The sequence below is a fragment of the Molothrus ater genome, chromosome 20 (assembly GCF_012460135.2).
Source record: "Molothrus ater isolate BHLD 08-10-18 breed brown headed cowbird chromosome 20, BPBGC_Mater_1.1, whole genome shotgun sequence".
Taxonomy (NCBI): domain Eukaryota; kingdom Metazoa; phylum Chordata; class Aves; order Passeriformes; family Icteridae; genus Molothrus; species Molothrus ater.
Window position 1 is genome coordinate 8,385,253 of NC_050497.2, and position 24,121 is coordinate 8,409,373.

The window sequence follows — 24,121 nt, forward strand, 5'->3', positions numbered from 1 at the left end:
GGATCCATGGATCCATGGATGGACAGGGGTGATGGGAGAGTGATTCCACACTTGCCCTGCTGTTGGAGGAGGCTCTCTGGGCTTGGCAGCAGGGTGTACAGAGCAGATGACACTCCCTGGTGAGGGCTGGGTTTATCTTTGGCTGCTGGGTGGGCCTGTGCCATCTGCTGTGCCCGGGGTGTCAGTGCTGCAGTGCAGGCTGTGCGTGGGGCTGAGCTGGGATGAGTCAGCTGTCCCTGACCAGCTCTGCAGGGAGCTGCAGCACTGATTTTGTGGTGCAGCAGCAGCTCCGAGCTCAGATCAATAGAAAGAACTCCTTACATGTCTAATCTCTGCCCATCTGTCTCTGGATTGTTTGTATCAGCTGGGTTCAGCCTGATCTCTGTCAAAGTGCCCTGCAAGGTCCCTCCCTCAGCCCCTGAAGTGTGTCTGACTCTTCAGGCCAGGAATGTGGCACTGAGGAGGTTGAGATTTGCAGGTTGAAGGTTTTAAGTAGCCCCTGTCTGCCCAGACCTCTGCAAAGTTTTGCCACAAATCCCACGTCCAGCGCGAGGATGTGTTTTTGGGGTTAACACCATGGTGGAGTGACCCCAGTGATCCCAAATTTGCACCATCATCCTTGAGAGCTGCTGCAAATCTCCAGCAGCACTTTGGCATTTAGATCTTTTTATAAGATCCCATTTGGTGAGGGTTTGCCTTTCTCCCAGGCTTTCGTGTTATTTAGTAGGTGTTTCATCTCCTCTAATGTGCCCAGAGGAATCTTGGTGCATCTGTGCTGCTGAAGGAGGACTGGCATTAAGCAAAAACCTCCCTCTTTCTGATGCTTGGAGAAGCAGGAGTGGGGTTGGAGGGGTGAAATTAAAGAAGTTGGAGGGTTTTGAAAAAGAAGAAGAATCCGTGCCAGATGGACAAAAGCCATGACACAAATCTGAGTTTACCTGGCTCTGGCAGCCCAGCAGGCAACGTTGGTGGGCCTGAGGAGCCTCTGCAGCCCAGAGAAGTTTGCAGAAAGGAACCTCTTGCCTTTTTGCGTAACAGCTTTCACATGGCACAGCCTGAGCTCTGTTGACATGCAGCAAACAGCAACGCTGAGGGAAGGAGGGGGAGCACTGGGAATTGGCCCCAGGAGCTGGGTTAATGGGATCAACAGCCAGAGAGGGCTCCTTTAGCCTGTGTCTCAATTTCCTGGGGTTATTTTATTTTATTTTATTATTTATTTTATTGTATTATTTATTTTATTTTTAATTTTTTATTTTATTTTATATTTTATTTTGTTTTATTATTTTATTTTGTTATTTTGGTTTTCTTAAATTTTTATTTTATTTTATTGTTTTGGTTTGGTTTGTTTTTTTAATTTTTATTTTTTATTTTATTTTATTTTATTTTATTTTATTTTATTTTATTTTATTTTATGCTCTGCCTGAACATCCCATAACCTGCTTCAGCTGCAGCAGGGAGGGAGTGCTGGGATAATTGTCAATAAATAGCAAGGTTTTGATGTTATTGAGTGCCTCAGCAAAGAGCTGGGTGAGTTCAGAGATTTGTGTCTCATGGCCAGAGATGCTTGGGCTGTTCTCAAGCAGAGTGGGCTCAAATGTGCTGTGGAAAACTGTGGGATTTAGGGTCTGTGACAAGGTGATGGAGAAATAGAGAGTTCCCACTGCTGCTGCACAAAGCTGCCTTCCAGGTGTAGGAAAAGCATGTGCAGGTTTCCAAGGGAGGTCATTAATAATAATAATAATAATAATAATAATAATAATAATGTTATTAGCATCTAGTGAGTGTTTCTCATCTCTGAGCTGCTCAGATATAATTCATCAGCATGTGACAGGCTGCTGGCAAGATCATTCCCACCCCACAGGATTTGGGACAGGTCTCTCCTGCCTGTCTGGAGCCAAAGGCAGGGTGGAGGTTTGCATGGAGCTCCTGTCCCACGGGAGCTGGAGAGGGGCATGGCGTGGCCTCCAGGGAAATCCAGCACTGCCAGCCTCAGAGGTGGCTGAATTTGGGATTTCTGCCTTAAACTGACCTGACTCTTTTCTTTAGGATTCCCTGCTTCTGTCCCTTCACCCACCCCTTTCCCTCTCCAGCAGTGACTCGAGCTGTGGCTTCCTTTGTGGTGCTTTCCATTATTTGTCTTTGACCTTTTTATTTCCAGGACCTGTCCCTCTGCAGAGAAGGGGTTTTCCCTGTCCAAGCAGGACCATCCCTCTCCTTGCACACACAGAGCTGATTTCCCAGGCTGGGGCTGCTCCTGCCTTCCCCCAGCCTCACATTCCCTGGGATATCCCACTCTGGCCACACTGGGAACAGACAGAGAGGGGTGATCCTGCAGATGCTTTGGGTTTCATGGCCACCTGCAGGGCCTGGGGGTGACACTGTGAGAAATGCTACTCAATTCCAAAAAATCTAGAAGGTTTATTAAAACCTTATCAAAAATACATCACAAGACTTAATAGATAAAATATTACAGTGCTGGGGGCAGAGGATCTTTCCCACCATGTGCTCATCCACACAATGGAGGTTTTGCCTTTTAACCCTTTAGCTCCTCCAGAATTCTGTCCACTGACTCCTTCTTCACTGTCCAGTGGTGGAGATCACTTCCTTAAATCTTGATTGGAGGTCAGGTGCTGCCACAGTAGCAACCCAACCCTCCCAAATATCCCAAACCCTGATAACAGCACAAGGGGGGTAAAACATAACTATATATCTATAAAACTTCTCCTAACGTATGTGCATGATATTTGCCTTTTAATTGTGAGAGTCAGCCATCACATTGTGGAGATGAGAGTCTGCTCACAGAGAGAGAAATCCAGATAAGCTGTCCTGTGAATTGGTCTGGGAAATTTTAGGGAGGCAGAGAGAAAGAATGGTGAACAAATGATGAACAACCTGGTGTTTGTAATAAGCTGTATTCCTCATAACGTGTTTGCCAAAGGGAGTCTTCTTAATTAAGCAATCATGTGAAATGTGTTGATTGAATGACCAGTCAGGTCCACCTGTATGGGAGCAGTGCATAAAAGAGGGGGTTCCAATAAACTGGGGGCTTCTTACCTCGTTGGCCTTCTGAGCTGGAGTCTGTGTCACCTCTCCCTTCCTGACCCAGTGGTGACAAGAACAGCTGACAGAAATGGAGGACACAGTCTAAGCTGCACCAAGGGAAATACAGGTTGGATATCAGGAAAAAATTTTCACACAAAGAGTGATAAAGTTCTGGAATTGCCTGCCTGGGGAGGTGGTGGAGTCCCCATCCCTGGGTGTGTTTAACCAAGCCTGGATGTGGCACTGGGTGCCAGGGTTCAGTTGAGGTGTTGAGGCTGGGTTGGACTCCATGATCTTGAAGATCTCTTCCAACCCAGTGATTCTGTGATTCTGTGATCCTCCCCTGTGACAGTCTGACCCTGCCACTGTCCCTGTGTGTCCCTCACAGCCGTGCAGGAGGAGCGGCAGCGGGGCAAGGACCGCAACGAGAACGAGGTGGAGTCCACGAGCAGCGCCAACGAGGACATGCCTGTGGAGAAGATCCTGGAGGCTGAGCTGGCTGTGGAGCCAAAGACAGAGACCTACATCGAGGCAAACATGGGCCTGACCCCCAGCTCGGTGAGTACCCCTGCCCAGCCCCTCCTGGGGACATCACAGTGGCCATCAGGACAGCACAGAGGGGCACAGGGGGCACCGAGGGGCTGTCCCCTGTGGAAAGGAACTGCTATATGCTTATGGCTTATGAAATCTAACTTCTTTGAGCTGAGTTTCATAAGCTTTTAGAGGCTTATAACACACTTAATATAGCTTAGCTACTTTTGGAAGCATAAAAATTACCAAGCTGGCCTCTGTTGCAGTGTTAGAAACAAAAAGGTTTAATGAAAGGCAAAATAACAAACAAAAACTGAGCTAAGTGCAGGAAGTCCTTGCTTTTGATAAAATACTTTATAAAAGTAATTAGTTTCTTTGTTCACTTTTTTTTTGGTGAATTGCTTAAGCAAGACTTTTTTAGCTTTTGTCTAATTAGCAATTGTTAAGTTTGAAGTGAAGTTCCTTAGGCTCATAAAGTTACTTTTTCACCTAATCAAAGAAAGAAACTTTTAGGCTTCTTTCTTTTTTTGAGAGGACAAAAAATACTCTTGTCACTCCATCAACAAAGGGCACACTCCTATGAAGAACCAGCTCAAAAATGCAATTTTTGGCTCTGCTTTGGGCTCTGTGAGCCAGCTCAGCAGCAGGAGAGCAGAGCCAGCAGCCACCAGCGTTTGGTGCCTTCTGTCCCACAGCCACAGGGAAGTGAGAGGTGCTGTAAGGAGTGATTAAAAGGGCTCTCAGAGAAGGTTTTATTGTAAATAACAGCCCTCAGTGCTGAAAGGCAGGAAGACACTCTGCTCTGAAGAGCTCAGAGTCCAATTGAGGCAATAAACCTGTGTGGCTGAAGTGCAGAGAGATAAGAGCTGGGGAATGAGTGTGTGACTTCTCAGGTGCAGAATTATGCAGCTGCTTGGCTCTGAGGAGAGATAACCTGGAGAAATTTGCCTGTGAATTGGTTTTCAGATTCTTTTCCCAGTTAGAAACTTGCATTATAACTGGGCCTGCTTGGAGCATCTGGGCTGTACCAGGGTGTTGTGTGCACAAGAGAGGGATGGCAGGGAAATGGGACAGGAGCAGCCTGGGCTGGTGGAAGTGTTGGGATGAGATGGTCTTGAGGTCCCTTCCAACCCAAACCAGTTTGGGATTCTGTGGAGAGCGAGGAGAAGTGTTTGGGGCCCTTTCCTATGAGGTTTCCCTTATCAAAAGGGAGAAATCTCCTAATGTGAGAGCCAAACGATCCTCTGAAATTCCATTTCTAGGACTGACCCTCTGCAGCCCAGGCAGTGTGTAGGGTACAGTCCCCACTCCTCCATAGCCCCTTTTCCTGTGAAAGCAGTGGGAATAGAGGAATTCCTCTGAAAAACTGAGGCTGCAGTGGGGAGCATCTCCTGGTGGCCACCAAGTCCTTTGAGGGACTCAGAGGTTGAGCTCTGCCAACATTTGGGCTGGCTGAGCCAAGAGAGCAGAAATATCCCTGTGCAATTCCTGCTGGGTGGCTGTGAGGCTGAAATGCAGCTATTCTGAGCAAGTGCAAGGACTCTGCAGTGTTTATTTTCTGTTACAACAATACTTTTATCTCTCTCTTTATATCAGGCTTGGAGGGTTTGAGTCAGAAATCCCTTCCTGTGGCAGGGGGTTGGAAATCGAGCATCTTTAGGAATCCCTTGCAGCAGAATTCTGTGAGGGATCTGGGAGTCAGGACAACTGTAATTGGATTTTTGGGATGCTCTTTTTGCAAAGACAGCTTTTCCTAGCATTCCTTAGGTGGCTCTTGGATATTCAAGGCTTTGTGGGATGGACAGAGCCAATCCCTCAGTGAAACTCTCCAAAATCAGGTACAAACCCTCAGGATCAGGGACAGGATCAGGGACAGGATCAGGGACAGGATCAGGTACAAACCCTCACCTGCGTTTAGGAGGAGGATCCCATCCCCACGAGGCTGTAAAGAGCTTTTTTAGGAGGAGTTAGTGAGGGGCTCAGAGAGGCTCTGGCTGCTCTCAGGATCAAAAATCCTTCAGGGGAGCTGGAGCCAGCCTGGTGCTGACTTGAAAACAAACCCCAGAGAGGGAGCTGAAATAAATGGCTTCGTCTGGCACGGCGTCTCCTCAAATTGAAAGCCGGTTCCTGCATAATTCAACAGGCATTACTGTGAACAAGGATGTGTGTTGCATCTAAATAGAAGCAGGAGGCTTGTTGAAATGCCCTGTTATTGTCGAGCACGAGGTGACATTTGTAGCAGGTTTAGCAGATGGATGAGATCAGCAGCTCCCGGTGACTGAGGCCACCACGGGATGAGGAGAGGGAAGACAGAGGAGCTGCTGCCCTTCCCCAGAGCCCAGGTGATGGAAAGGCAGACAAATCGAGGCCCTGATAAACACGGGAGAACACGAGCTGTTTGCTATTGGGTGCTTTGATTTGTGCCTCTGCGCTCAGGCTGGGGACCTGCAGGGACATTTCCAGCTGGGATGGGGTGGCAGGGTGATTTAGGGATTAGCACCCTTGTCTCCCACATAGAATGGGTTAGAAGGGACCTTAAAATCAACTTAAAAGCACTTTCCACTATCCCAGGTTGCTCCAAGCTCCATCCAGCCTGGCCTTGAGCTCTTCCAGGGATGGAGCAGCCACCTGGGCACCCTGTGCTAGGGCCTCCCCACCCTCACAGGGAAGGATTTTTCCCCAGTATCTGCTCTAACCCCACTCTCTTGTAGTTCAAATCCATTCCCCCTTGTCCTTGTGTCTGTGGCTTGTCCCTGGCCCAGGGGGTGGCTTTGCCTCTGCCCCATGCCTTGGCAATTTGGGCTCCTGCTCTGCAAGCACGGCCTGGGACAGGCTCCTGGCCAAAAGGCAAAGCCTGTAACTGAGAGCTGTCCTCCCCATTAGGTCTTAATTGGCCTTTGAACGTCTGGTTTCAAGTCCCCATTTTGTGGAAGATGCCTCCAGGCTGCAGTTTTCCAGGAGGATCAGGTGCCATTGCTATTTACTGCAGGAGGGGATTTGCTTTCCGTGCCCAGGGAGGGTTTCCAGCACTGCCTTGGAGCCAGGCAGGGCCCTCTGGACACTTTTAGCTGCTTCTCATGCCCCAGTGATCAGGTTCTGCCAGGAAGGGCCCTGGTGGTTCCAGGAATTGCCATCTGAGGTGGAACTGAAGCCGAGGATGAGGCTTTGGAGCACCAGAGCTTGGGGACAGCTTGTGCTGTCAGGGACAGCCAGGGCTGGGGCACAAGGAGCCCCTCCCTGCTCATGGTGACAACCTGCCCAGGAGCCAGCCCTGATGAAAGCTTTGGCAAAAACATCTGATTTACCTAAATTACCCCTTCTGTGGGGCTCTGCAGGCCCTTGTTGCTGCAGGGGTTGGGTTCTGCTGGAGTAAGTCATGATCTCCATCCCACCTCACCTGGATGCCAGGATTCTCCACCTGGCAGGGCAAACTGGGATATCTTGAGGGATGTTCAGGGTCTGTGGTGTCCCTTCTGTCCTTTCCTGCCTCTGAATATCAACATTCCCAGTGCTTCCAGTGAGACCCTGAACCCTGCAAAGCTCCTCCTCACACACATTTCAGGGGAAATCCCAGGAAAAGCCCAGTCCCTGCTCACCTCTCCTTCCTCAGGGAAGAGCCCCAGCTCCCTGGGAGTGAGACTGCCCTGCCCTTCAGCCCTGGGGGAGCTGCTGGAGGGGGTGGGACAGGGGGGGCACATCCCAGTGAGGTGCCAGCCTGTGCCCATCCATCTCTGCACATGACAGGTGGAAATAATTCCAGGGCAGGTGCCCTGAGTGTGCCAAATCCTGGCTATTTTAAGCCTGGAGAATGGGAGATGTTGGCCACTGAGGCACAGAGCTCTGGGTTTGCTGCCAGGGGACTGGGCAGGGCTCTGAGGGGCACAGGGGTGACTTGGCAATGTGGCCCTGCTCTGCCCAGCCTGGGAGGGGGCTGTGCCTCAGCTCACCCTGACATTCCTGTCTGCTCTCCCTCTGAATTTACACCCTTCCCCCTGCAAGCCAAACTTCTCCTGCAGTTTGGAAACTGCTCTTTTAAGGCCATGCAGAGAAGGTAATTGTACAATTCAAGCTGCTGGATATCAGCAGGGATTACAGAGGGAGATGGGAAGGGCTCATACATCCCTGTCCAGAGAGGTAAACCCTCCAGACTCACTTGGATCAGCCAGCTCAGCCTTCCCCAGGGTTAAACAGGCTCTTCCAGTTCCTAATCACAAATCCACTTGAGCTGTGAGCAGTTCCTTTAAACAGGGATTTGGTGTGTTTAGGCTGACTGTCCTCCTCGAGAGCAGATGGTTTCTGTTACTGGATAATATTTCAAAGGAAAGGGGTTTTCTCTTTTTTTTTTTTTTTTTTTTTTTTTTTCCTGTAATGCCCCCTCTGGTGCTGGGAGATGCTGGAGTCTGCCCTTCCCCAGGCTGGAGCTGCTTGGATTCATCAGTCAGGGTGATGGATATGGAGTCTCAGCACTCTCAATTCCCATGTTGGGGCTTGCTAAAAACAATTACAACCCTTGTGGTGGAGCAGCCAAATCACTTCCTCTGCCTATGAGTGATAACACCCACCTCGGGGATGGCAGGCAGGCTGATCCTCCAGCCTCTCTTTCCCTCACTCTGCCTTTTCCAAGCTTTTCCATCTCTTTTTAAATTGATTTTTTTTTAATTTTTTGGCAGCCCAATGACCCGGTGACAAACATCTGCCAGGCAGCAGACAAACAGCTCTTCACCCTGGTGGAGTGGGCCAAGAGGATCCCCCACTTCTCCGAGCTGCCCCTGGATGACCAGGTCATCTTGCTCAGAGCAGGTGAGTGACATCTGTCCCCACGTGGGCCGTGCTCAGTGTCCCCTCAGATTGTACCCTCACATTTAGGTCCTGGCAGCTTGAAAGTCTTGAATTGATTTTTGATCGACTCTGATAGTTCGGTTTTTAAATAGGGTTTTGAAAGCTTTCCAGGGTGTTGGTAAATTGGATCCAAAATGTGGCCCAATCAGCTGAAAAATGGCCAAGCTTCATCTCTGATCCATGAGGAACTCAGAGATGGGCACTGGGTGACTTAAACCAAAGGAGTTAAACTCTGCCTTCCTCCCAAACTGAGGCTTGAAAGACCAAGTGGGCTCAGGCCCCCATGAAATTTCATCAAACTGAAATGTTTGATCATAATTAAAACCAGAAAGGAGAGAAAAGTACATCTCACTTCTTCTCCCACCCACCAAGATGAAAATAGAACTCTCAGGGCTTATTTTAAATTTCCTTGTGCAGCAGGGGGGCTGCAGGAGCAGCATTTGGGAGGTGGAAGCAGTTGGTTGTAGGAAGGGTCTTCCCCTGTTGAGTGAATTCAAGCTCCTGCTGCTGCACAAAGCTCATGGAGGGCAAGAAACCAGGAGCAGAGCTCAGGGAGGATGTGTCTGAGGCATGAAGCTCTTTGTAAGCCAGGGACATTGAAGTCCTTGGTACTTTTAAAGTTCCTTTTATTTCTCCCAAATTCACTTTGTCCAGGTCCTGCCCCCTTCCAGGATGGCTCCTGCAGCCTCTGGGGGAAGGTGCTCCATGGATTTTGCCAGAGCTGGCTCTGGGCCCTTTGGACCATCCAAAGTGTGGGTTTGAAGAGGATTTCCAGAGCCTCTTGTGAGAGGGGATGAGCAGGGAGACCTCCCTGTAGGGACCTTTGAGGGCTTTCTGCAAAGAGCTGGACTCAAAGCTCTGCCTTTTCCTTTGGGGAAGTGGAGCCCAGCCCCACCATGGCAGTTCCAGGTTTTCCTCTCTCTTCAGCAGGCAGCTGATTAAAACTGGAGCTGCAGAACTCCTGACCTGTGTTCTCTGTCTGTGACTCACTCCACACAGCAGGAGAGGGGCTGCCAACCCCATCACACCCCAAATTTCCTGGTGCCTCCAACCCTGAGACTGCTGAGCAGCTCCCTGGAGCTCCCTGCTCCAGACACCTCTGCCAGGGCCTCAGATAACCTTCCCCAGGCCTTCCAAGCAGTGGCTCAATGTTTTATTGAGTGGCCTGCTGAGAACAGCTGCCCATGAAATATTGAAGCATTAAAATCCAGCTAAGAGCCTCAGTCAGGCATCCTGGGAGGCAAAACAAGTGGAGCACACAGCTCTGGAGGAGCAGTGCTGCATGGGCTGGCAGCAGCTCTCCTCAGATCCTGAATCATTTAACAACACTCCCTCTCTGAGCTGTTGGGAAGGGAAGGAAACCTGATTTTTTTAAGTGTGTTTTCCACCAGTTTTCTTGTTTCCAAGCTGAGACAGGAATAACCTGATGTTTTCTCAGCCTGGCAGAGGATGCTGAGTGTTACATCCCTGCAGCTGGGTTTGTAGGGCTGGTGGGGAAACTTGGCAGAGAAATGGATTGACAGGATGACCACTGCTCTGCCAGAGTGCATTCCCTGTCCCAGAGGAGCCAGAGCAGCCCTGGAGGCTGCAGCCCACCCTGTTGGGTGAGAAAGGGGAGTCACAGGAGTCACAGAATTCTGCTCTGCCACTCCAGAGCTTGGGCTGAAATGCAGAACTCTCAGGGGACACTTGGTTGGTCTCCAATTCCAGTTTGCTGCCTGTGGTTATGGTGAATTTTCCCTGCTTGCCTCTGTCTTGGCAGCCCTTTGGGAAAGCCAAGGTAGGAAAATCTTCCCCATTTCAGCTGAAACACCCCAGCTCTGCATGGGAACAATCCAGAGGAAGGATGCTGATGAATCCAGCCCTCCTTCAGTGGAATAAGCCCAGCTTGGAGTGGGTGTGGAGAGGCAGCTCTGGTTCCTGTTGCTTGGAGCTGCTGTGGGGCTGTGTGTGATGAATTCCCATGGATCTGGCTCTGAGAGCTCCTCTTCCTCCCGGGAGCAGGGCTCTGCAGGCTCCTTCTCCTCCATCCTCCTCGGGTTTCAGTGTTGCAATCCCTGTGAAAGTGCCAGGCCTCACCCAGTAAATAGCCAAAGAAATGTTCCCGTGGCTGGGGTGGAAACATCCTGTGGCCACTTAGGAAAGAGTGAACTTTATTCCTTGTCAACATTTCTGATGGCACAGCCCACGGCTGCAGCAGAAGGTAAATACAGCACACATGGGCCTTGTGTTTATTCCAGGCTGGGAGATGTGTTCTTGTGACAGGAGAGGTGAGGGATATTGTTGTGTTGCTTTTCCAGCCTGGGAAAAAAAACCCTTTAAATCCAAATATCCTGAGGTTTCTGGACCAGAACTCCAGAACATGTTCAGGTCAGGGGTGTTGCAGAAGACCCCATCTTGTCCTACTCAAGATGCTGCTCCTGGCTGGAAGTCACCCAAATTTCCACCCTTCAAGCTTGGCAGCATTTTCTCTCCTTGGGGCTTTGTTTCAGGAATTCTTGAGCTCAGCCTGTGATGGATTTAGGAACTGAAGAGGTGTTGGATGGGGAAGGGGAGCTGAAAGGTGTGGAGGTCACATCTCCCTTCCCTTCTCTGTAGGTCTGGGCTCAGAGGATGTCCTTCCTATATCCCAGAGCAGCCTGCCCAGCTGATAAGACTAAAATCTGTTTTCCAAGCAGCTGTGGGAGCACTCACAGACATGGGACTGTGCAGAGAACAGACCCAGTCCCTCCCTCCCAGCATTTTCATGGCACAAGCAGCAAACCCACGAATAAAACCAGAGATTCCATGGTCCCTTTTACAGGGCTCAGGGCTGGTGAATGAACTCCTGTGGCCTGAGGAGGAGCCTGATGAGCTGATAGCAAATGCTGATAGGGCTGGGACTGCTGGGAGGCGGAGGGCAGAGGGGAGCTCAGGGCTCCACACCCACGGGGAGCTTCAGGCAGAGCTGTTTGCTCGCTGTCTGCACGGTTTATAGAGGAAACTGCTCCCCTTATTCGCTTTATTTTTAGTGCACTGGGTTCCTGATGGTTTTTTTCCTTCCCTGACATCCAAGAAAAAGCTGGCTCCCCCTTCCTTTCCCACATCCAGCAGCATTCCTGCACCAGAGGCTCCTGTTAGAGAGGTGGTGTTAGAGAGGAGACTTCCCAAGGATCCCATGGCTCGAACCTGCAGCCTTGTTGCTTTGATTTTTTTTAAGATTTTGTAAGATTTTTCTAAGCCTTCTGATGTTCACAATGTCGTAACAAAATTTCTTACACACTTTATGTAAATAACTTATTGTTTTGCATTCTTTTATAGAAGCAATTTGATGGACTTTGGTTTGTCCAATGTCATTGGATAGGTGGCACTTCCTCCAACCCACTGTCACTTTTAAAAATCTATAACAAAGGCTCCTGTTAGAGAGGAGACTTCCCGAGGATCCCATGGCTCTAACCTGCAGCCTTGTTGCTTTGATTTTTTAAAACTTTCCAAGCTTCTGATGTTTACAACCTTGTAACAAAATTTCTCACACACTTTCTGTAAATAACTTATTGTTTTGCATTCTCTTATGGAGGAGGAGAAATTTGATGGGCTGCTGGTTTGTCCGGTGTCATTGGAGAGGTGGCACTGTCACCCTCCAAGCCACTGTCACTGCTGGAACTCTATAACAAAGGCTCCTGTTCGAGAGGAGACTTCCCGAGGATCCCACGGCTCTAACCTGCAGCCCCACTGGTTTTTCTCCTGCCCAGGGTGGAACGAGCTGCTGATTGCCTCCTTCTCCCATCGCTCCATCGCCGTGAAGGACGGGATCCTGCTGGCCACGGGGCTGCACGTGCACAGGAACAGCGCCCACAGCGCCGGCGTCGGGGCCATCTTCGACAGGTGGGATGGGATGGGATGGGTGTGATCACACACAGACACATGGGAGGCATAAACCTTAAGGAATTTTTTAGAGCAGCGAAGATTTTAGTTAGAGATGAGCTTTATTGGAGTTACTTGAAATAAATGGGTAGGCCTTGATGAAGTTAAAGAGTTAGTGGTTGACTGATAATTGATTGCTTGTCAACACAGTGTTTGGCTAGCTGGGTTTATAATATAGAATTATAAGAAGAATATTCTATATTCTTCTTAAAGGATATTTAGAATATTTAGATATATTCTTTAAGAAGAATATTCTATATTCTTCTTAAAGGATACTTAGAGAAGGCTTAGAGGACACTGATGAAACTCGTGACTCTCTCTCCAGAGTCCGACACAGCTTGACCATAATTGGCCAATAAGTCAAAATAATTCACAGCAGAAACCAATGAAACAATCCCCTGTTGGATAATCAATCTCCAACCACATTCCAAAGCAGCAAAACACAGGAGAAGCAAATGAGATAATATTGTTTTCCTTTTTCTCTGAGGCTTCTCAGCTTCCCAGGAGAAAAATCCTGAGCGAAGGGATTTTTCTGGAAAATATGACAGTTACAGTGAGAAACTTAGAGAAAAAAATTCAAACAATTTTTCTCTCTCTTCCTGTAACCATTGTTTATAGATCTGGTTCTCCAGAGTGTGTTGTTCATAGCTCACCAATAGTGTGAGAGGTTTTCACTGTGAGACCAATCAAGTCTCACCTTAGTGAGCCACATTATAAATGGACCTGCTACTTTCATTAGATTGCTTTTTGATCCATCTTCTGAAGACTGGAGTCTTTGATTCCACCCCTGACTCAACAGCATCAGGGATGGAGGGCTGGGGTTCCATCAAACCACCTCACCTGGACATCCCCATCCCTGCCTCCACCCCAAACTGCCTCCACTCCTGCTTGAGGGGTCTGAGGAGCCCGGGATGAGGGATTCCATCCATGAAAACACAAGGAGAAAACCCCTCCTTGAAACCTGCAAAAAACCCAATGGCCCCAAACACAGAGGGGGCTGCCCAGTGCAAATCAAAGCCCCTTCCATGGAGTCCAGATGCCTTCTAATGTTACAAGGAGGCCACTCCTTTGTTCCTTTTCATCTTTAATTGGACCAAGACGTGATTTTATTTGCACAATGAGAAGGCCCCAGCGATACTCAGCAGCTTCCACAGGCGTGTCCCCAGGGCTCTTTAATCTCAGGCTTTGGGAAAGTGTTTTAAAGCCAGGCTTGCAGGGTGTTTGACCCACAGTGTGACTCCAGACGCTGCTGAAATGCTGATTTCTCTCCCTGAGACTCATCTTGAGTTGAAACCAAATCACCTTTGCTGCTCTGCTCTGTGAGGAAATTGTTCTTCGGACCTGGGTGACATCATTTGTTCCTGTGAGGTCATAAGTGCAAGATCATGACTTTGCTGCAGGATCTAACATGAAAAACTGGGCAATCAGTGGAAAATATTTCAAGACCGACACCTTCAGTAACAGCAAAGGGAGCAATAAAAATTACCGGCAGAGGAAATTACTTTTAGGTACCTGTTGGGGTGGGTTTTTATTGTTATTTTTTATTTTTAGGCAGCTTTCTCAGGTGCCAGAGCCTCTCAGTGAATGGATGAAGGCATTTTTTATGGTCCCTGTTGTATCTCACAGGAACTATTGATGTTCCTAATGAGCTATTTTTGATGGAGGAGGAAAATGAGGGCACATCCTCAGCTGGTACAGGCCAGCACCATCCCCAGCTTCGTTAAACGTGACCGGAGCTTCTCGCTCTGGCTCTGACACCTGGGGCTTTTCATTCATTTTTGTTTTATTTCCATGCTGACTCTGTGCTTTCTCTGCCCTTTTGCAGAGTACTGACAGAACTGGTGTCCAAAATGAGGGACATGCTGATGGACAAGACAGAGCTGGGCTGCCTGCGAGCCATCGTCCTCTTCAACCCTGGTACGTGCCTGGCTCTGCTCTCCTGGCCCCTCTTGGCTGCTCTCCTGTCCTTCTGACTCCTTTTCTTCCCCCAGAAAGCCCTGTTGGAAATAGCAGAGGGCTATAGGGCAGGAAGGGAGGCAGGGGTGAAAGTTGGTTTGGTTTGCAAAGGACCTTAAAGCTCATCTTGTTCCAAACCTCCTGCCATGGGCAGGGACACCTTCCACTGTCCCAGGATGATCCAAGCCCTGTCCAACCTGGCCTTGGGCACTTCCAGGAATGGGGCAGCCATCTGGGTACCCTGTGCAGGGCCTCCCCACCCTCACAGGGAAGGATTTCTTCCCAAAATCCAGTCCAAGCCTACTCTTTTTCAGTTTGCAGCCATTCCCCCTTGTCCTGTCAGCTCTCCCCCTTTTAGAGTGACTGTGGAAGAAGTTCAGGTGCTTGAGGGAATTGTCCCTGAATTGGAACAAAGAGGAATCTAGGTGTTGTTGAAGAGAAAAATATGGATTAGAGCAACACCAGAGCATGGAGATAATTGTCTCTGCTTCCCAACCTCATCATCCAAGGGCTTTTATTACCTGCATGTCTGGAAAAGCGCTTTGCAGACCTGGAGAGGCTGAAAGACATGAGATGTGCTCATAAAATACACAAAACCTTCAATGTTTGACCATAGTTTCACAGACTCTGGGAGGGTCACGCTGCTCCCTTTTCCCTCTCAGCCCCAGCTGCCCAAGGGATGAGGAAGGTTCAGTGCTAGGGTTTCTCTCCAGCATTCCAGGGAGTAAATCCCTGTGCAGCAGGAGCCAGCCTGCACATACCTGCACAGCTCTCTGGGGGATCTCTGGATTTCAGAGTGGATCAGAGCAGAACCAGATGGTAGCCAAGGACAAACCTCTCCATCCACCACCACCCCTGCTCTCCCTGAGCACAGTTTGTGCCCAAGCACAGCTCCTTGCCTGGATTTTCCCACCACAGCCAGGCCATGCTGTTCCAGCAGGGTTTATTACAATTTCTTGGGTTTGTTTTTCTTCTTGGCCGGCTTGTTATTTTTTTTTTTTTTTTAGTCCCCCCCTCCTTGTAATCAGCAGTAATTTATTGTCTGTAATTTGGGATTAGCCATTTATGGTCAAAGAAGGGGAATCTGGAGAGGTTCCCGTGGCACATGTGCTTGGGGATATCGATTTCTGCACTGTCCCTTTCACCCAGCTAAAAACAGATCCTCACTGTGCCCTGTCCTGGGGCTGTGCCAGAGCAGGGGCTTCTCCTTCAGCCCCACCAGCCCAGGGCTGGAGGGGGAATTAAACCCTTTCAAATGAGGGTCTGGGACCAATGGAATGAGCCAACACATTTGGGGCTGGGCTATGAGGTGAGGAAAAATCTGAAATCGTGGGGTAAAGCTTCCAGTGCTCCCCAAATTTGTAATTGCGGGGTAAACCTCTGAGTGCTCCCCAAATCCCTGGAGCTCAGAGCTTGCAGCCACACTTTGGTGGGTCTGGCAGAGATGGAGGGAGTGCACAGAGGGTTCCTGCCTGCCTGGGAAGCCTGGAGGTGTTTGCCTGATGGTTTTTTGTTGCCTTTCAGACTCCAAGGGGCTGTCGAACCCGGCGGAGGTGGAGGCGCTGCGGGAGAAGGTGTACGCGTCACTAGAGGCTTACTGCAAACACAAATACCCCGACCAGCCCGGCAGGTGAGCCCCCTGTGCCCCTCCTCCTGCACCCTGTCCCCCTGCAAACCCCCTGCAATGGGTGCTGCAGCTCCCAGGGTCCCCTCTCTGCTCTGGGCTCTCTGTTCCCAGTGATTCCCTGCGGATAAATCCCTCATTTTTACCCGCTCCAGCTCTGAGCATCCCTAAAAACCCTCCCCTGTGCAGTGCACAGAGTTCTTTATTCCCCTGCCAGGAAATCCAGCAAGGTGGGCAGACCTGAGGAGCCCCAGCTCCCACAGCCCCAGCAGTGGGATGAGCACATGTGGGAAGGGGGGTATCATTTCCCTTTTGGAAACCACGGCCAGCGAAACCGCAGCAAAAATAGGACTCACATGGAGTTAATTTTCAGTGGCAGATGAGCATCATTGCTGGGAAGTGAAAGCCTCAATTGATGCTCTTTTTCTCCCCTCCCTGCCTCCCCCAATCCAGCTGGGAATGGGAGGGGGAATTAGGAATGTGTTCCTGGACGGCTCCAGAGCTGAGTGGGCGCATTTTCCCAGTTACAGCCCGGAGCTGGCAACTGCCAGTTCAGCTCCTGACAGCTTCTTGAGAAACCAAACAAAGCATGGAAGCTGCTACTGGTGCATGAATGGTGGGGAAAAACAGCCCAGGCAACTGGGATTTGCATCTCACCTGCATTCCTGGCCTGGTGTGGATGGTGGAATGAAAAGGGTGCTTTGACAGCAGCGAGTGCAGTGGGCAGAGCGTGCCCTCAGAAGTGATGCTGGATTTGGTTTTTCCCCCACTTTGGGTCCCAGAGTGCTGGCAGATGAAGAAAGGTGTGTTGTGCAGGGATTTCTGGGGTGTTGCTGGTTGGTTTGAGGCAGGCAGAGTGAGGATGAGGGTGCCATGGGGTGTGTTTGGTTTGTGGTGAGCAGGGGGATTGAGGGATGAGCACGGGGCAGGGCTGGTACCTCTCCTCTTCCAGAAAGCTTTATTAAACTGCATTTCTGGAGCAAATCCAGACCCTGGACTCTGGATTGCAGAAGAGCTGTTCCTGGCACCAGGAGAGCTGCCTTGGGCATCATGGCCAGCAGCTCTTCTGGATGATTCTCTTGGTGGGGTGAGCTCTGGCTTTGCACATTGTGCAGGATCTGCAGCCTGGCACACACAGAGGGTGGCACAGGGACAGCACCAGTCCACAGCAGCTCCCCAGGGCTCTGCCTCAATGCTCAGTGGGGTTTGAGGGAGTGTTTGAAGCCCAGAAGCTGCACCAGAAACTCTGGATTTTAATCTCTCTCTGGCTTTGAGTGACCTTGGGCTGGGAACCTTCTTGTGTGATGCTCACACCCGTCCTTGGTGACCTGAGAGGTTCTGCACACTCAGGGATGTCCTGGGAGCTGAGCCTGGGCCCTGCTGCCCCCCTGCATCCCTCAGAGGTGCAGGGCAGTGGTGGCACCATCCCAGGTGCCTCAGGAGGGTGAACCCCTGGGCTGGGGCTGCACAAGAGCTCCCCAAAGTTCTCCCAAACTCTGGGCGTCCTGCTGGCCCTGTGACACAATGTGCTCACCAGCTGGGGCTGCAGACAAGTTCTCCCTGTGGCTGAGCCACGTCTGGGACCTTACCCTGCTCCATGCTGTGGGATTTGAGGAATTCCCACCTTTTCAGGTGCTCCAAATCCCCACCCAGCAGCAGCTCGGGAGCACCCTGGAAACACCAAAAGGGAATTTTTCTGCACAGAGAAGCATTCCTAGGAAAAACCCAGCCCTGCTCCCCCTGTGCAGCCCCTGCTGCTCCACAGGGAGGGCTGGGGCCTACGTGACACCCAGCAGCCTCAGGCAATCAGGAATCAGGGCTCTTTTCTCCCCTCACAGCCCTGGCACATTGTGCTCTGGGCTGGTTATCTCACAGTTAAACATATCCGAGGGCTGGAGCCATCATCTGGTTTGGTTTAAAGTGAAACTTCCTGAATGGGATGGTAGGACTGATTTGTTTTTCCTGGCTCTGCTCCCACTGTTCTCGCCAGCTCAGCAGAAAAAAAAAATTAAAAAAAAATAGGGAGAGGGAATTGTGCATGCATGTAGAATATCTGTGTGCTTGTGCATGTCTCTGTGTGTGTTTTATGCAGGGTCCCATTCTCCCTTTGCTGCTGTTCAAGCCCTGATTTTGCAGCAGGAAAAGCAGATGACCCTGCTGTGGCCATTCAAGGGTTTTTTCCCTGGGTTGGGAGCACTCACACAAGGAGGTGACATCCAGTGGCACCTGGGCTGCTCCAAGGCGCTCTTGCAGGAGCTGGTGGCTTTCTCCTGGCTCCACAGCTTCTCGTCACCCTGTGAGCCCAGCAGCCTGCAGCTTTTCCCTGGTGAGGATGGCTGTGGATGGCTCACTGCCATCCTGGCTGGGTCCTCCCCAGCCCTCCTGCCTGCTGTGACCTGGAACCATCTGCTCAGGCAGGGCAGGGGGTGGGGAAAGGGTTTTTGTTTGCCCTCCTCAGAGCCCTGGGATGCTTACAGAAGGTTTAACAAGATACTAATGAAAAACCCGTGACTCTCTCCTCAGAGTCCGACACAGCCTGACCATGATCGGTCATAAAGTCAAAATAATTCATATAAAACCAATAAAACAATGACCAGTTGGTAAACAATGTCTAAAACAAAAAAAAAAAAAACCAAAAACACAAAAGAAGCAAATGAAATAATATTATTTTCCTTTTTCTCTGAGGCTTCTCAGCTTCCCAAGAGAAGAAATCCTGGCGAAGGGATTTTTCCAAAAAATATAACAGTGACAGGGGATGTGCTGGGAAGGATGAAAGTTTGACAAGACTCACAGATATGTATGTTTAGCAGAAAGATTTTTGAATGTAGAATATGAAGAAGGAATAGAGATGGAAGCAAGTTTTGATATAGAAGAAAAGAATTGCTGAGCCAGTCTCACTGGATAACCAAGGAGGCAAAGAGAGTGTTAGTTAGAAGGGGTTTGTATGGCTTAGAGCAAAGGATAAACCCACCCCAAACAAGAAGATGTTTTTACCAAGCAGAAAGACAGCGCAGGCAAACAAGGCAGCAAATGGTGCAGGTAGAAAAAAGGTCTCAGAATTTTCCACTGCAAGAAAACTGAAAAACAACTTCTAGCTTAAAGTGTAATGTACTGGCTTTTAGTGATTGGAGAACAGTAACATGAATATGGCAATTATAGCAGTTATGATAGGCTATAGATAAAAAATAAGGTGTAGATTGGTTATTCTGTATTAAGATTCTCAGCCAAGAAAAGTCTATAATGCATTGTAACCAAAAGAAAAGTCTATAATGCATTGTAACCCAAACTCAGGGTCTCCAGGCCTGCCTGCAGCTGGAGCTGGCAGCTGTGGGCACAGCTCTGTCACCCATGGCCTGCTGTAACTCATGGATACAACAAACTGCATTTTGGAGAGCCCCTGGAGCCCCCCATCCCCCATTCAGGCTCTTACAGTGGCGCCCAACGTGGGGTGCCATTAGGAAGAGCCTGAATGAGGGACACGGGTCTCCTGGAGTCGACAGCTGTAGGCACAACTCTGTCACCCACAACCCTGGACTGCTGTAACTCATGGATACAACAAACTCCATTTTGGAGAGCTGCCTGGAGTCCCACGTCCCTCATTCAGGTTCTTACAGTGGTGCCCAACGTGGAGCACCATTAGTAAGAGCCTGAATGAGGGACACGGGTTTCCAGCCTGCCTGCAGCTGGAGCTGGCAGCTGTAGGCACAGCTCTGTCACCCACAACCCTGGACTGCTGCAACTCATGGATACAACAAACTGCATTTTGGAGAGCCCCTGGAGTCCCCCATCCCTCATTCAGGCTCTTACAGGGATGCCTGACTGTGCCGTGTCTCCCTTCCCCCAGGTTTGCCAAGCTCCTGCTCCGCCTCCCAGCCCTGCGATCCATCGGCCTGAAATGCCTGGAGCACCTCTTCTTCTTCAAGCTAATAGGGGACACGCCCATCGACACCTTCCTGATGGAAATGCTGGAAGCGCCGCACCAAATGACTTAGAGAACTCTGCTGGGTCAGTCCCTCGCCCGGCCGGGCTCCCTGGGGGCCCTTCCTCTGCTTTCCTCGGCCCCAGCCCGTCCCTCCCTGCTGCCCCCAGGGCCACAGGCACCGTCTGCTCCGGGGCGCCCCCGGCCTCCTCCTCCCTGTCCGTTCGCTGTCACTGCTGCGTCTCCAGACCTGCTCGCTGGTTCCCCGTGCTACTTGTAGAGAGGAGTGGGAGCGGAGAGAGCTTTGCCAACCCCTGCCCCTCCCCAGCCGTGCCATGAGGTTTGGGATGAGCCACCGCGGGGCTGGTGTCACCCCCAGCCCTGCCCTGGGGACAAGGACGGTGCCAGCCCTCGGGGGGCAGTGGGGTTTGGACGAGCCCGAGGGGAGTGGTTGGACTCTGCCAGATTTGCAGCTGGGCTATTTTCAGAGGATGGAGTTTTTGGAAAAAAAAAAAAAAAAAAGAAAAAAAGAGAAGAAGAAGAAGACAAAAAAAAAAAAAAAAAAAAAAGAAAAAATTTCTATTTTTGGTTTCTAACTATTCTTAGTAGTCTCGGTAGTTACTTTGCGGAGGGAGAGGCCGTGCCCCCTGAATGAGTCACCCCTGGCTGCACAGAGCCTTCTCCTTCCACTTCAGAGCAGAGCATTTGGGATTGAGCTGAATCCCCCCCAAAACATGGGGGCTGTGGCACAGGAAATGCCCTTTGGCCACCCCAGAGGGCACCTGGGCATCGCTGCCCACCCCAAAGGTGTGGACGTGGGCCAGCTGCAGCACTTGCTTTAAGGCTGCCAGGGAGTCCCCATGGCCCTTCCCCAGCTCCTGGGGGCTTGCTGGGACCCCTGGCCTCAGCACAGCATCCCAGTACATCCCAGTGCTGCCCCAGTACATCCCAGTGCTGCCCCAGTACCTCCCAGTGCTGCCCCAGCATCCCACCGTGACCCCATTCTGCAGTTTTGGGGTTTCGGCTCACCCAGGAGGCTGCTCCTGTTCCTTCAGCCCTGCCAAACATTGCAAAGCAACAATTAGTGGGAGGGCTTGGCCAGGCTGGTTAATTGCAGCTGTTAATTGGTGGTGAAGCAAGAACAGGGCTCCCCCTCCCCTGGATCTCCCCCGTGGGGGTGGGAGGGCCTGGCTGGGTGGGGGATGTGGCAGCAGCATCATCCCTGTCCCCTCCGGGATTCCGAGAGCACCAAAAGCACCTTGGCTTTTGCACAACCCTTTCCTTGAGTCTTGGTGACAGGATTTTGGGGTTAGGGACAGGAATGTGCCCACGCCCCAGGGGATGGGATTCCCCCAGGAGTGTGTGGCCAGCGAGGGAACCATCCCCCTTCACCTCCCTCCTCATCTCCTGTGCCCCACCAAAAACACAAGCTGGATTAAAAACAAAGCAGAGGGGATGATGAGGGATGTTGGGAAGGGTTTTCCACCCTTGGCAGGATGGACACACTGTACCTGTGGCCAAGGGCTTCCCCACCACTTCCATGTGCTCTGTGCTTTAAAAAGCAAAGGATGAGGTCCCAAAAATCCTCTTCTTGTTCCCCATGGTTTGCAGCTGGTTGAAAACTCCTTTGTTCCTGGAGGGGGATGGAGCAGCAGCCACCACCTCACTCCCACCTCTGTTTTGGAGGGGACACCGTTGCCACCTGCCTGTTGCCATCCCAGCTGGCAGCTGGAGTGCCCAGCTCCATCCCCTGCAGCTCCAAAATAAAAAAAAACACTCAGGATTTAGGATTTCAGGTGGCAGCTCCCCCTGGGGCTGGCCCGAAGTGGCGAATCGGCAGAGGCAGGCAGAGCCTTGGCTCTGTTTCCCCAGCAGCCTGCAAGCCACTGAAAATATTATTAAACAGCTTCACCCTGCAAGAATTTGCCAAGAAAACGAGGCAGGAGAAACGAAATCTGGCGAGGGTGCCAGGAAACACGAGCAGGCTGTTCCCTGCCAGCGCCAGGCTGGCGCAGCCCCAGGGGCGTGCAGGGAGGTGGCAGAGCCCCCAGCCCCGAGCCCACCCAGCCCCTGGGCAGCCCCCAGGCCCCGGCAGAAAGGAGCCTGGGACTTGCTGGGCACGGAGGAAAAGCTTTGGGGAAGTTGGTGGATGTTGCACTAGGATAAACCCACTGGTCTCCGGTGGGTTGAGCTGCTTTCTTTCCTGGGGGGTGGCTGGGGAGGGGCTCTTGGGTGCTGTGGAGGCACAGTGGGAGCTGCCCTCCCATCCCATCCCAATCCCATCCCAATCCCATCCCATCCCATCCCACTCATTTCATCTCACCCCATCCTGTCCCATCTCGTTTCATCCCGTCCCTTTCCATTCTGTCACGTTCCATCATCTTCCATCCCGTTTTTTCCCATCTGTCCCCATCCCATTCCATCCCATCCCACCCTGTCCTATTTCATCCCATCCCATCTCATGTCATCCAGTCTTCATCCCATCCCATCCCATCCCATCCCATCCCATCCCATCCCATCCCATCCCATCCCATCCCATCCCATCCCATCCCCATTAGCATCTGACCTTACAAAGCCAAGGGGGAGGCTCTGCAGGCCCCAAGCTCCAGGTCAGGCTCATCCCCGTGCCTCAGTTTCCCTGCTGGAGCAGCACGGCCCCAATCCATGCCCATGGTGGAGGGGATTTTGGGAAAGGCTCAGCCTTGTCCTGGGGATTTCACTTCTCAGCTGGTGAAAGGGAGTTGGGATTCCCTGAGCCCCCAAAGCCCAGCCCAGCCCCTCCATCCTCATCCAGCCCTTCCCATGGGAAGGAGAAGCTTTTGTGTGTTGGGAACGGCCAGAGCAGCCTTAAAGCAATGAGCTTTGCATGAGTTTGAGCCTTTCCTTTGTATTCTTTTCACTTTGGGCTTGTATTTGTTGTTGTTGATGTCCTCATCACGATAAGGCTGAGTGTGGGGAGGTGAGGGTGGCTGAAGGAAAACAAAAGGCACATTATTCCCTGGAGAGGCAGGACGTGGATTTCACCGGCTCTCAGTACTCTTGCAAAAATCTGCTTCCACTCGGGTGATCTGTTTGTAATGCTTATTTTAATTCCTTTTTGTTGGTGGGACAATCTTTAATTTTCTAAAGATAGCACAAACATCAGCCTTTCAGCCAGCTGCTGCACCCCTTGCTGCATGTTGCACCCACCCCATACCCACTCCAGCACATCCCAATCCCCCCCATGGCAGTGCTCACCTTCCCTTGGCACTGCAGCTGCCCAGGAGTGGCCCTGGGGCTGTCGAGGAGGGGTGGGAAACGCTGAGCCCTGGCCCTGGTGACCCCTCCACACAATGGGGACAGCCCTGGCCTGGGCTGCTGACCCCAAAGCTGGGCTGGGGAGCTGACCCCAAAGCCAGGCTGGGCTGCTGATTCCAAAAGCAGGTTGGGGAGCTGGCCCTAAAACCAGGCTGGGGAGCTGGCCCTAAAACCACGCTGGGCTGCTGACCTCAAAAGCAGACTGGGAGCTGTGCTGACCCCAAAATCAGGCTGGGGAGCTGATCCCAAAGCCAGGCAGGGGAGCTGCTGACCCCACTGGAAGCTGGGAGCTGACCCCAAAGCCAGGCTGGGAGCTGTCCCCAACACTGCAGAATGGGAGCTGTGCTGTCCCCAAAGCCAGGCTGGTGGCTGTGCTGTCCCCAAAGCCAGGCTGGTGGCTGTGCTGTCCCCATCGCTGTGGGCTGGCTGGGTGGGTGTCTGTGTGTCCGTGTATGTACTGTAGATATCGACACTGTATAATACCCCACTCACATATACACTTAGAGAACTGTAGCAATTACAGACTTTTCCTGGCTTTTTGTGGTTTAAGTCAATTTTTTTTCTTTTTTCTTTTTTTTTTTTTTTTTTGTTTTGTTGTTGTTGTTGTTGTTTTTTTCCTTCTCCTCGCTTTTTATTTTGGGTTTTTTTTTTTCCATGTTTTGCTTCCATTGTATCTGAATCCCTTTCCGAATTGGCAGATGCCAAATCTGGATTTTTATTCCTCGAGACAAAGGAACTGCATCTATTTTAAGATGCCTTTTTGTTTTGTTTTTCTTCTTTTTGTTTCCTTTTTCTTCTTTTCTTTTGTTTTTCCTCTTTTATTTTGGTTTTTTTTTTTTGTTCTTTTAAGCAGGTGGTTTGGAGTAAAGAATAGCTTTAGCAATTCCCAATACTTAGTGATGGATGCCTTGGCTATGGGATACATAGATTAAAAAAAAAAGACATTAAAATTTAGAATGACAAAAAAAAAAGATAAAAGATAAGGAAAAAAATATCTAAAGCATCAATAA

At 50.7% G+C, this 24,121-nt stretch overlaps 1 protein-coding gene across 1 annotated transcript in view; it reads left to right on the forward strand.

Moving 5' to 3' along the window:
* Positions 1-19,898, forward strand: part of RXRA (retinoid X receptor alpha) — a 103,972-nt gene extending 84,074 nt beyond the window's left edge. The window contains exons 5-10 of the mRNA XM_036393938.2: positions 3,431-3,600; positions 8,244-8,373; positions 12,144-12,276; positions 14,141-14,232; positions 15,796-15,901; positions 19,740-19,898. Coding sequence (XP_036249831.1) covers positions 3,431-3,600; positions 8,244-8,373; positions 12,144-12,276; positions 14,141-14,232; positions 15,796-15,901; positions 19,740-19,887 — 779 coding nt within the window. The 3' untranslated portion in view covers positions 19,888-19,898. The remainder of the gene's footprint in view (positions 1-3,430; positions 3,601-8,243; positions 8,374-12,143; positions 12,277-14,140; positions 14,233-15,795; positions 15,902-19,739) is intronic.
* The last annotated feature ends 4,223 nt before the right edge of the window (positions 19,899-24,121 follow it).